Source organism: Cupressus sempervirens, chromosome 4 (assembly GCF_028749045.1).
Source record: "Cupressus sempervirens isolate cs-2001-9-10 chromosome 4, ASM2874904v1, whole genome shotgun sequence".
NCBI classification, from domain to species: domain Eukaryota; kingdom Viridiplantae; phylum Streptophyta; class Pinopsida; order Cupressales; family Cupressaceae; genus Cupressus; species Cupressus sempervirens.
This window is the reverse complement of record NC_143121.1, coordinates 442,754,691-442,768,984: the sequence shown is the minus strand read 5'-3', so window position 1 is coordinate 442,768,984 and position 14,294 is coordinate 442,754,691. Positions and strand designations below refer to the sequence as shown.

General features: G+C 35.6%; 1 protein-coding gene across 4 annotated transcripts in view; it reads right to left on the bottom strand.

The window, feature by feature from the left end:
- The window catches only part of LOC149561905 (pentatricopeptide repeat-containing protein At3g16610-like), a 35,226-nt gene extending 24,493 nt beyond the window's left edge, over positions 1-10,733 (bottom strand). For 2 of the 4 annotated variants that reach the window (XM_089825424.1, XM_089825422.1), the window contains exon 1: positions 7,467-10,733. In XM_089825424.1, coding sequence (XP_089681550.1) covers positions 8,214-10,496 — 2,283 coding nt within the window. In that variant the 5' untranslated portion in view covers positions 10,497-10,733 and the 3' untranslated portion in view covers positions 7,467-8,213. Of the gene's footprint in view, positions 1-5,847; positions 6,792-7,466 lie in introns of those variants that run through there. The other 2 variants (XM_089825420.1, XM_089825423.1) reach the window with 2 other exon arrangements.
- Positions 10,734-14,294: the final 3,561 nt, after the last annotated feature.

Genomic DNA, 14,294 nt, shown 5'->3' with positions numbered 1-14,294 from the left:
TGTAGAGAATGCCATGTTGCCCATCAAGGATGCATGAGTTGAAACAGGTGTAACAATAGTATTAGATGGATGGAAAGATGCAAGGAACGGTCCTTTGGTGAATGTTCTTACAGTGTCTACAAGAGGTGCAATGTTTCTAAAAGCAGTGGATTGTGAAGGAGAGGTAAAGGATGGTCCTTTCATTGCAAACATTCTCATCCAAGCTATCGAGCAAGTTGGCCCTCAGAATGTTGTTCAAGTAATAACCGACAATGCGAAGAATTGTAGGGCTGCCGACTTATTGGTTGAGGAGTGGTATGAACTCATTTTTTGGACACCTTGTGCAGTGCACTCACTCAACCTAATGCTGAAAAAAATTGGCACTAAGGTTGAGTGGATAAAAAAAATGCATGAAGCGGCACAAGAGATCCAAATGTTTGTCACAAACCACCATATGACGCAAGCCATATTCAAACAATTCTTGAAATTGGAGCTCTTGAAGGTAAGTTGAATTGTTTAAAATTTAAACATGTTTTAGAAATCTAGCCACTTTAGTAAACTTTCTATGTTTTCAAATTTTTAATCTATTACTGTTTTGATTTTAAAATAGGTTGTTGAGACCCGCTTTGCCTCCAACACCATTGTTTTGAGGCACCTTATCAAGGTTAAAGACGCATTGACTAGAATGGTAACTAGTGCTAATTGGACCGTATGGAGGCAATCTAATAGTGATAAAGCAACTGCCATAAGGGGATTGATACTAAATGAATCTTGGTGGGATTGTGTTGAGTACCTTCTGAAGATCACCGAGCCTATATTGAGCATGATCCGATACATTGACATGGATAGGCCTTGCTTGGGTGAGGTATATGATGGCATTGACTCCATGATTGAGGACATTAGAAATATCGTAAATGAGAAAGAGCAAGATCTTGATGAAAAGTTCTTCAAGGAGCTACAGTTAATCATGATAGAGAGATGGAACAAAATGACTACCCCTTTGCATCTACTTGCCTTTGAATTGAGCCCCAAGTTCTATAGCCAATCGGTCCTCAAGGGGAGTACCACTAGAGTTCCATACAGAGATCCTAAAGTTGAGCAAGGGTACAAGGCAGCCCTTCGAAGACTCTTTCCTAAGCACCTACGACCTGCAGTGAGGTCTGAATTTATGAGTTTTGCGAGCACCGATGATTGTGGTATTGAGGCTCTTGAAGACAAGAACAATGCTAATGCTCATAAATGGTGGTACTACCATGGTCAAAAATACCAACACTTGCAGCCCATTGCCATCAAAATTTTATCACAGGTTAGTTTTTTAATCTTAACATTCTAATTACTAGTTTCTTGTTCGTAAATACTAAATATTCAAAACTCTAATTTCTAGTTTATTGTTGGTAAATTTGCAAATCTTGATAGGTTGCTAGTTCATCATCATCTGAGAGGAATTGGAGCACATACTCCTTCATCCACTCAATAAAACGCAACCGACTAAACTCCAAGAAAGCAGATAACTTGGTGTTTGTGCATTCAAACTTGAGGCTCACAACTCACAAAGAGAATATGTACAAAAAGGGGGAGGCAAAACAATGGGATGTCGAACCAGAGGCCACGGAGTTGAAGTCCACTTTGATGCACTTGCAATTGAAGATGGCGATCCTAAGATACATAGTACTAATGGAGCCGATCTTGAGGCTACAGCTGAGACTATAGTTGAGACTGCTGACACTAGTGGCACTAATTGTGCTTCTAATCAGCAATTGCCTAATGATGATGAATTCTTTGATGATTTTTGATGATACATTGATATTTGTCATTTGATCACATATGAGTCTATGACTGATTACTGATTACTAATCTAGTCATTAGTAATGTTGATATTGTTGTTTTAAAGACTAAAGTTTTGAACTGAAACATTCATATGGTATTATGGTGGTATATTTTAACATTTTGTCATGCCAATCGAACAAATCATTAATATATGTGGTGGTTGAATTTGCTAAATTGCTTTAGATTAGCATAGTGGTGTATGAATTGGTATGCTGTAGCATATTTTTACATATATATTTTTTATTTTATTTTTTAAAAATTCTTGTACGGACGAACCCAAAACGAACCCGAACCCAGCCCAAAAATTTTTTGATTGAATTTCAAACCCGAATGTCGAACCCACATCCGAACCGACAACTTAGATATATAACAATAGGAGAGACCCTTCACATTATAACTAAAGGTCTATTGAGATTCTCATAACTCCTATAATTAATTATAGCTCTTTGGATATTCATGCCTCAATGCATGTGAATGACACATGTTATTTAAATTTAATATTACAAATTAAACATAAGTGACCTTTTTGGCTAAAGATGACAATAACGGTAATAACATTCATATTTCCAGAGATAAAGATCTCTATCACAGATACCATCTTCAACACTCCCACTTAGCCAAAGAGAGATCTTTAGCTGAACAATCATACAAGACTGCAACCAAAATGTCAATGATAAAATCTCATCCCATATATCCTATAAGATTCATGAAAAACCTGTGACAATTACTCATATTCATGGAATCACTCAACATGAAAACCTATAACAAATACTCATATTCATGGAATCACTCAACATGAAACTTGTAACAAATACTCATATTCATGGAATCACTCAACATGAAAATATTTGTAAGACTCGAAGCTAAGCCTTTGATCACGGACTCTCTCAACGTGAATTGTCATGGAATCTCTCAACATGACATCCAACCCCCATCACAGAATCTGTCAACGTGATGACATCATGGACTCTCTAAACACGATTTTCACTATCGCATAGTGAAAGAGTTATCATAGCTAATCTTACAATCTCATTTATTCACACAAAAAACAAGATTTAGTTCTATTGAAATCTCAAGTATTTACAAATACCACAAGCATCACAAGCATATATGCGAATGAAAGGGATTCCGTAAGTACTCCCTCTTAATTATAAAGCCTTCCTCTGAAGCTAAAACATCTCCCTCTTAGTCAAAAGCTCTCTCTTAATGCAAAAATATCTCCCCATGATTGCAACCAACATTCTCATGTTCATTAATCTCTCATCAATCAAAATGCACCCTATAACCACGAAAGATTAGTCAATTCATCATAAATATTAATGACTTATAATATCCACTCTAATAGAGATAAAAGTTATGCACTGTTCCTAGTAAAATGATCACAAAATACTTATCTCTTTCACATAGACTTCCTTTCATATGATGATCAAAGCACTTGCTAAACTGGATGTGACCATAACAATCTGGTTACCTCATAGTCATACAGAAATCATAATTTTTTATTTTTGACTCTTCATTCTTCAGTTCAACATTATAGAGCATGAACAAAAATAGGATCATTCAAGCCTTTAACATTCCAAATTCTTACACCATATTATACGCTCATCCAAAAATAAAGGATAATGATGTTTATAAATATCAAAGGTAATAAGACACTAGAATACAATGAATACCAATTGACTGCAGTTACCAAGAGAAGGAAGAAAATATGAGCTTGACAGTGAGAGAAAAGAAACATTACTACTAGAGCCACTCAATGCCACCGTGAAGGAAGAATGCAAGACGAAAATGAAAGAAGAAAATGACAAAAGAAACGAAGAAGATCATAGCCAAACAAGCTCACCAACGGTCATCGGCAAGATGTGACATTACAAGAACTCGAAAATCTCCATTAAAAATAAATAGATGAAAAACCAACCATGTCGTTGAATATTTTATAGTGGATAACAAAAAGTTATCTTAAGGCTCTTTGACTAGAAGCGTCCACTGCTCACGATAGAGAAGGATGACGATTTTGGTTATGTGGCATCATATACACATCCGATGTCAAGCACAATATGTCCAAGCAATAGAACTTTGATACACACAAAGATACTGAATGAAAGCACAATTAAAACTGAAAAACTGGAAGCACATCTCGCCAAAGACAAACATGCAAGCAGTAGAAACGAGCGCAATGCTCCAGACACGGCGTTATCGCAAATTTTGAGGAAAAATGTATTAAATATCTTTAATCAGTATTACCTTAAATGCACAGCTTAAAAAGAAAAACTATTCTGCAGACCAAAACACTTTTATGCAAATTACATTTTTAGCATGCGGAGATGGCCTTTACTAGTGACTCAGTTCTTGTCGCATACCATAACCGATGTGACAAAAAAAAATTAATTAAGAAAAACTAATATATATATAATGCCAATAAGGAATTGAAGCGGCAAAATCTTAGAAAGAAACCAACAATGCCTAGAATGGACATAAACTGACGTGTCTCAAAATAAATAATAATAATAATGGCACATAAAATAAATGACATGCTTAAAATATCATGAGAACAATAAAAAAATACTCAACGGTTACACACAAGAATGCTCACAGTAGACATAAGTAGAAGCATCACTGCACGTCTTCAATTCATTTCAATTCATTCCCTAAATCGATTAAAACTGTATATGGTATAAACAACTTCGGTATGAACCATAGAAGCCATTATAATAAAAACATCGAAAGACAACATCAATAGAAACTCGGCACATCTTGCCACAATTCTTTGAAATATTCAAGTAACTGAACACATAGATGACAATTATACCTTTAGATTACTGCGACATCAACATGATAGGGAGCACAATGATAATAATTTAACAATCACTAAACCGTTGAAGATTAATTATCCACGCTAGAGAAGATATGATGGAAGCTATCTTTACCGTAACTGACCTAAGAAAAATAAAATACAGTGCCAAGACATGAAATAGCCGTCTTGAAAGAGGCATCCAAAATAAAAGAAACAAAAGGTGATCACATTACGCTAATATAACTAGAAATAAAGAAGAGATGCAAGTAACTGAATTCTACTTGCAGCTATCTAAAATTAACTCAAAACCAAATGTCAACGAGTACATAAAAAAAAAACTTCCTTCATTGTTGTAATCAACCTAACCTGGCTCTGATACCATGTTAAGTTTTTAGCCCAGAAATCAATGGTGATAAACAACAATAAAGAGCCAAAACTGAACCAATAAACACCAAAAATATCCTGGAAAACCCTTCGAGAATGAAGGGAAAAACCCAGCCACACAACAAAAAATATATCTTCATTGATAATAAAATGTTCAAGTGTACAATATCCTTTGGTCGATGCAAATATATAACAATAGGAGAGACCCTTCACGTTATAACTGAAGGTCTCTTGGAATTCTCATAACTCCTATAATTAATTATAGCTCTTCGGATATTCATGCCTCAATGCATGTGAATGACACATGTTATTTACATTTAATATTACAAATTAAATATAAGTGACCTTTTCAGCTGAAGATGACAATAACAGTAATAACGTCCATATTTCCAAAGATAAAGATCTTTATCATAGCTACCATCTTCAACAGCCATTATAGACTACTGGCTGCTAGGAGTGGTAGGGCTAGTAGGTGCAAAAAGAACTTAACTAATAGTTAAATATTGTAAACCAAGGGAAAACATTCAATTTGTTGAATTGTTGCCCTATTCAATTAGCCCAATGCATGTACAAGTAATATTTAGAACTTAAAAAGTTGCCTTTGTAGTTCTTTATTTTTAACCAACAACAATGATAACTTGTTCGCATTTTACTTCAGCATTGATGTAATTTCTTATTGACTGTAATCCAGCAACATTCTTGTTCCTTTACAACACCCCTAAATTTCTTTAACTGTGTGACCTTTAGTACTTCCTCCCACTTGCCCACTGCTGCATACATGCTTGACAATATCACTTAGTTCCCCCAGCTCAGTTTTATCATTAATTATACAGACAAAAAGTGTTCTTCTCCACAGTATTGCATTAGGTTAAAATGATATTTTTATTTTAAAATTGTATGCCTCCTCAAAAGCCCAGCATGACCAAGAAGTCAATCATGCATCCATGGTGCTCAGCTCATGGAGATATATAATGCTCCCTACATATTGTCTATAGGTATTGCTAGACATCATCTACAAAATCTGCATAGTTGCAAGGAGTTAAATCAGCTAGAAAGAAGCTCGGTCCATTTTCATGTCACTCTCCTGCATTTTCTCAGAGATTTGAATGGCTTCCCTCCCAAGACCACATTTACCAAATCCAATAATAATTAAGGTTCATGAGATAACACTTCTTTCAGGCATTTCCTCAAGCACTTGACTTGCAACCTCAATGCTCCCACACATGATATACTTAATAAGAAGAAATTTTTTACAATAGCATCCAATTTGAGTCAGATCAAGGTGATACCTCCTTGTTACATTTGATGGAAGACTACTAAAGCTTCCTCTCCCAGATCACTCCAAGAATTTGCCATTATAATTGTGTTCCCTGAACCATACTATGACTAAATATTTCATCAAAACTAGAGGCTGCATACTTAAGTTCCCACATTTGGAAAACATGATAATGACACATTCCAAAACCTCTTGAAACTCTATATTTTGGAATTTCTCTGATTATATCTTATTTACAAAGACTATGCATGGCCTAAGAGAGCTTCTGAATACGATTTTGGCTGCCTTTATATTTGTTTCTTGCATTTAGCGAAAAATCCCAAAGCTTCATTCTAATGACCTTGCTGTGGATATCCACCAATCACCCTATCATGTCAGCTCTATGCAGCAATTCGTCAAACAATTGGGAGGCATTCTTCAGTCTCTCGAATTTCTTTCTACAACCTCCTGCTGGTGAATTCTTCAGCAACTCAAACATGGATGTATTGATCAAAGTGTGGTAAGTGTTTAAGCAATCAACTTACTTCCTGCCTATTCCCAATTTACAAAACTATGTTAGGAGAATCTAAACACCTTCCAAATAAAAATAACTCTGATTCAAACAATTTATTGTCATGAATCTTCAACTTAATAATATGAACACGTTTCATTAATAAAACACACAATGGTGCAAATACAGAAAATAAATGTAATGGAAAAAATATGAGTACATGCATGGAGGACGAGTACCCAAAGAGAAGATTATTCTTGAAGAGGCTAAATGGACATTGTACTCGAAACCTTGAGCACACAATTTTTAGGTGTGTCTGAATTCTTGAGGCATTGCAGTTCAAACATCTCATTTGAAATAGCCTAGTCTTTTTATAAGTATTGGTGTTGTCTCTTTACCAAGTCTATATTGGCTTAATGTAGTGAGCTTGCCAAACAATTATCTACTGTTAACACCGGATGAAACAGAGCTTCTTGGGAATTGAAACAGAGCATCTTGGAAACTGAACCTGGGCAAGTTTCTGAAGTTGCAATTTTAAACTAATGGCTGCTAGGAGTTGCAGGGCCATTAAGTGCAAACAGAGCTTAACTAATAGTTAAACATTGTAAACCAAGGAACAATACATAGTGGATACAAACGCCAGGGTTTCAACCAGAAAAAATGCAAAGGGGAAAAGTGCAGAGAGCATAAATAGATTTCCAGACAAGAAGAAATACCTGGTAATCTTCAGAAGCGTCCATGTAGTTGCCAAGGTAATGTGCAAAACCTTCGTACGCATGATAGAAGAATGAATTTGTGCAAAAGCCTCCTTTTGCCGCTCTTCCCCCAATAATTCTATATGTATGGGTGTTTCTCATTGTGGCGGTGGGTAGAGGGAAAAAAACTCACCATGAATCTGATTCCGTTTGCCAACAAGCACCCTCGGTAATCTCAACGCGGCAGGATGTGTGCAGTGACAAAAGAGCTGCTCAGTTTCAGACCGCCAATAAGCAGCCCAGCTGACATATTTCTGGCAAAAAAGGCCAAGGAAATAACCTGATCCCTCACAGACACCCTACATCTGGCAATAGATGCATCTTGCTATGCCATATTATGTTAATGTTTTTTGGGTTACTCTACAGAGAATCGCAACAGGATGACTCTCCATGTTTGAGTTTTTTGAAACAGAGAGCATCTTTCACAATTATTTCTTGTCCAGCAATTTGGGAGATAAACCTAGTGGTTGAATAGCAATCACCACATGCACAAGCAACTCTTCAAGTTTTATACGTGTGAGGTGGAGACTTTTACATAAACCTAAATTAATTTGATTTGATTTTGAACTGGTGACACCTGAGGCTCAAACGCTTGCACTTGTTTATTAGACATCTGGATTCCACGCATGAGCAGCAGGGACATAAACTGACCCCATCATTCACATCAATGTATCCAACTTTGCATTAAGATTTTCAATCTGTTGTTTATCATTTATACCCTGTGAAGAAAGCCTGTAACTGATTATTAATCTCTATCCAACTAGACCCGGGTACTCTTAGTACCTTCCTATCCTTCATCATTTTCCTTATCCTTTTCACATCATCCCACCTACCAGCTGCTGCATACATATTAGATAACGCAATATAATGTGAACCATTTGTAGGATCTAGCTCTATTAGATGTTTTGCTGCATATTCTCCAACCTCTACATTTATATGGATTCCACAAGCACCAAGCAGAGATCCCCAAACAGCAACGTCAGGTTTCATTGGCATTCTGCTGATCAAATCTCGAGCCTCATCCAGTTGCCCAGCACGTCCAAGGAGATCAACCATGCAGCCATAGTGCTTCAATGCAGGCTTTATTTGGTAATCCCGAGTCATGCGATCAAAATATTTCCTTCCATCATCCACAAAGCCTCCATGGCAGCACGCAGTGAGAATACCAAGAAAGGTGATATCATCTGGTCTCTCGCCATGGCACTCCATAGTATCAAAAAGTTGGAGGGCGTCATTGCCATAACCATGCATGGCATACCCTGCAAGCATCACATTCCACACAACTATGTCACGAATAGGCATTTTGTCAAACATCTTGCGTGCCTTGTCTATTCTCCCACATTTGGAATACATGTCTACAAGAGCACTGCCAACATACACATCTGAGTGAAAACCAATCCTAATTATATGCTCGTGGACCTCCTCACCCCAGCGGAGAGATGCCAGATTTCCACAAGCTGGAAGGATACTAGCAAAAGTGTTAGAATTTGGCTCTGTAATATTTAATTGCATATGTTGAAAACTTTCCAAAGCCTTTTCAAATTGCCCACTCTGTGCATAGCCTGCAATCATTACATTCCAAGAGACAACATCCTGCCATGACATTTCAATAAACACTCTGCAAGCCTCTTCTATTGTTCCTAGTTTAACATACATGTCTAGAAGAGCATTTCCTACAAACAAATCAGACTGTAAACCAAGCTTAACTATTAGATTATGAAACTCCATTCCCATAGGGAGAACTTTCAAATTGGTACAAGCTGGAAGAACGCCAGCAAAAGTTTCAGCATTTGCCTTCACGCCAGACGTGTGCATTTGCTGAAACAACTCGACGGATTCATGAAAACGCCCATTCTGTGCATGTCCAACAATCATTGCACTCCAAGAAATAACATCTCTTTCAGGCATTTTCTGAAAGAGTTTCAAAGCTTCATCCACAAACCCATTCTGTAAATACCCTGAAATCATGGCAGTCCATGACATGACATTAGAATCTGGTGTTTCCTCAAAGAGCTTGACCGCTTCGCACATCCGCCCGCTCTGTGTAAGGCCTGAAATCATTGAAGTGTAGGTGATAATATTCCTCTCGGTCATTCTATCAAATACATTGCGTGCATCCTCAATGCTACCACATTTGCAATACATGTCAACGAGCGAATTCCCCACAGAGACATCTGATTCATATCCACCTGAAGTGACTTCTTCATGGATTTTCTTGCCCAGTTCCAACATCCTCAAGGTGGCACAACAATGTAGAACTCTGGTGAAGATAAATGTGTTGGCCTTGGTGTCTACCATTTGCATTTCTTCATAAAGTCCCAGGGCTTCTTCAAAACATCCATTCTGCATATAACCTCCAATCATAATACCCCATGTGACTGCATCCAAGACGGGCATACTATCAAAAATAATACGTGCTTCCTCTAAGCTACCACATTTTAAATACATATCCACCAGGGCACTCCCCACAAATACATCAGATTTGAAACCCCTTTCAACTATCTCCCTATGAATGTCCCTCCCACGCTCTAATGCCGCTTTATTGGCACATGCCATAAGTACGCTCGCAAAAGTATGCTGATCAGGCTGAATTCCTGCTCCTTGCAATTGATCAAACAGAGCAAATACCTCCTCGGACTGTCTCTGCCTTGCATAAGCTGCGATCATAGCAGTCCAAGTGATAACATTGCGCTCTGGCATCTTGTCAAACAGTTGGTGAGCATATTCCAAACACCCGTATTTAGTATACAAGATAACAAGTTTCGTTTCCAGATAAACGGTGAGGTTAAATCCTGTTTGAATGATGTGGGCATGGACTAATTTACCCTGGCCAAGGGCTTTGATGCCGATGCAGCATTGCAGGAGAGAGGCGTAAGTAAATTTATCTGTTGAAATGCCTTGTTGGTTGCATAGCTGTAAGGCTTCTAGTGCTTGTTTTAGCAGGCCTTGCTTGGACAGAGATTTCACGCAGTAGTTACTAATGTCTTTCATTGTCAATTGTTTATTAGCAACGCGTCCTTCCTATTTATTTTCACTAGTTCTGAGATTAGTACTGTCATACCCGATACAGTAATAGAAACTTCCTGAAAAGCAAGATGTATCTGTTTAGTGCATTTAATCCATCCCAAACTATTGATCTTGACTCCCAGTTCAGAAGGGTTGCTTCTGCAACTATTTGGAAGAGGCAACCTCCTTAAAAATGAAAAATATGAATGGAAAATACAGATTTCCAGATCTCCAATTAGTTCAATGAGATCATCAAAGTTATTGCATTTTAGGGTGCAATTGATGATTAACTTAGGTGTCAAAAATTGGTTTCTTCTTTTGCACATATTTTTTTATAGACTATTTAATGTACTTTATTATCTTAAATTTTGAGAGAAACATTAAATTGCAATAGTAATTTTAATTTTAATTGTATTCTTTTACTCTTTCCATTATTTTTAATGTTCATATCTAAAATAATCATCTTATTCTTAAGAAATATTCAACAATTAAATTCTACCTTTTTTGAAATATTTTAAATTGATTTATCTATTTTTTAATTAATATATATATTTTTAAAACAAATTATATTTAAAAATAATTAAAGTATTAAATAGAAAATATATTAAAAAATTAATATTAGTACTAAATATGTTATATATTTAAGTTGAGAAATAAAAAATTTAGGTGAAAATTTGTGATTCTTTTGAATTGATTTCTTTTCTACTAATTATTTTCCAAATTACTATTCTCATCTACTTTGGTCCAACTCATTCTCTTATCTTTCTTTCCTTCCAACTCATTTTCAAATCTATCTCTATCTCTATTTTTTTTGGATGCTTATGTGTGTATCTAATATTCATCATCATAATATTGAACCTTAATCCTCTTAAAATAAGATATGTATCTAATATTGACCATCATAATATTGAACCTTAATCCTCTCAAAATAAGATATATGTGCACGATAGATTAAAAATTTATTATAGGGAAGTGAGGAAGAGGACATGAGATCAATTCATAGCAGAGATCATAGATTTGGCCAAGAAACAAAGACCTTGGCTCTAATCTTTCAATAGAGTTTTCTGTGTCATTTGTTGTCAAACCCCATGGAGCTTCATTTTCTATTTCAAATCATTATCATGGTGCACATGATGGCGCCTATAAAGTAGCAAATATTGATTTGTTTGACGATAAGTAGATGTTTTGTAAGAAGATTGAGAAAATTATGATAACAAATGGTCGATTTGAGTCGGGATCTTTGTTACTTGTTGTGGATGTCAAAATGAAGCATAGCTTCATTTGCTAAAGGACATTCCTCCATTATTTGATCTCAACCTTGTTGAGTGAGAATTTTATTGTAGTGTTTGTTATTGAGTTTGTAATCAGCATTAAGTTTGCAATCAATTAGTCATTTTGGTACTGTGTGTTATTTCAATGAGAATTTTTTTTCTTACCTCAGAAATATTTTCGATTAGAAATTCAAATAAATTAAAATTCAATTTTTTATATTAAGAAAGATAGTCAAATTAGAAAATTGAAGAATTTATACCATTCACTACAAGTTTACAAGGAAAAATAGATAAAGGTATTCCTCAAAATTAAAATCACAAAATATATATGGATATCAAATCATGATTTAAGAGAGAATAGTACAAGTTTTATAATACTTCAAATATTTTTAAGATTATAAGGCATAACCTAGAATTCAATGGGTATATGCTTAAAGTGGGTTCCAAAGACGTTAGATAAAAAAATAGAGCAAAGCATAACTTTAAAATGTTTCCCACTTCATGGTGATCATATACAAATTTCTTTACTAAATCAATATTTTTTCTTTTATAAGGGTTGCATCTTGTGCATAGTAATATGTATAATAACATATTATTATCATTTTCTTAAATTTTGTTTTCACTTCATTTAGATCAATTTTGTACTATGCAGTTATAGCAATATTTTTTTACAATAAATTTAAGTATAGTTGATAATAGTGTTAAATATCTTGATATACTCAAAAAAATCATATAAACCCTAGAAAATAAAGTTTAATAAAATGAAAATTTAACATTTTTGTTTGTATTCACCATATGAGCAATAGACTAAAGTTTTTTCCCTTTTTATCAATAATATTCATTTGTTAACGACTTTTTCTTGTTAGTCTCTACCATTAAGGCAGGAGACTATAGTTTCTCGATGTCTCTCTTCTTAATAATGTCCTTTAAATTTTGATTTTTTATTATGTTATTTCTATTTTCTTAATGGTTCAAACTATTTTTACTAGTAGGATTTTCTTTTATCAATCAACAAAATTTGATGAAAATCTATGGTTTGCAACTGGCATTCAAAAAACTCTTCATGTGCATCGTCGGTGCTTTGTCACTTAGTATGCATGCAAAGATAGGTGGCAATAATGGCTTGCTTCCCTAACCAGTATTTTCTTGAGGCATAAGCATTTTGGTTCATTGTATTATGGAAAATGTAGTGGGGAAGAGGGGGGGAGTATAGTACAAGTCACCTTTCACTACTACATTTGGGCATGAATTGCGACAGTCACCCATTGCCCAAGCGATAGTAGCATAAATTAGCTCTTGTCAGACGGGCATCAAACTATTTCCATCACAAATTGCAATGGCAAGGGCATTCGTCACAATTGTGACAGATAGAGTTGTCGTAACTTGGAACAAGCAAGGGCAAGAGTTCATCTTCTTATCGTCCCAAATGCGATAATAGACCATCACAATTGAGATGGTCTAAGCTTTCAGTCTGTCATTGGACTAACAGCTAGTCGTCGAAGCTGTCTGTCGCAAGTGTGACAAGTATGCAACAACCATGTTGTGGGAGCAATGGTTATCCATTGGAAAAGTCCATTGCAATTATGATGGGTATGTAACAACAATGTTGTAAGTGTGATTGCTATCCATTGGAACAAGCTATCGCAATTATGATGGCTTACTAAATTATTATTTTTAAAAAGAATTAGCGACAAATGTTGAATAAGCATTTCCAAATTCCCCTCAAGGACATCACAAAGAGGCTCAAAGCTAGCTATGATGCTCTACGGAAGCAAGAGAAGGAGATGTTCTTGGATGCAGCATGTTTCTTCATTGGAAAAAGAAGATGTGTGGCCATTGAACTATGGTGTCCTTTTGCATTGCCTGAAACCAATAGATTCATACAATTAGTTGTCATGCAATCATAGGTTAATGTTGAGCTTCACTTGGTTTCGAGAATAATATTCTCTACTAATTAGGGCCAACCATGTGAAGGTGGAAGCTCATTTCCCCCCCCCCCCCCCCCCCCCCAACATCTAAATTCCCCATTAACGTATAAAACCTAAGAAAGGATCAATCTTTAAAGTACCTGGAATGTCCTCATCACCTTTTGCTACTCACGGGGGAAGTTCATCTTCATTGCTCACAAGCAATTCATCACAATTCTTTAGTGATTCTCATACATCTAACACAGTTACATCCAGGAATGTCCTCATCACCTCCTACATAAAATGAATCCAATATTATAAAATGGCCCCTAAGAAATAATAGTTCAAGTGAAATAAACACATAAAAAAATGAGAGAGAAAAAGAGGAATATACTTACCAATAGGCATTGCCATCGCATCGGTGGCCATGCTATGTGTTGAGTGAGTTTTATTTATTTTTATATTGTGTCAAGATCTCTTTGTTTATATACATACATACATACATACATACACACATGTGTGTATGTATGCATATATACATAAATATATGTATATACATACATGCATACATATACAAAGATCATAAGGGCACAACAATGAGATGT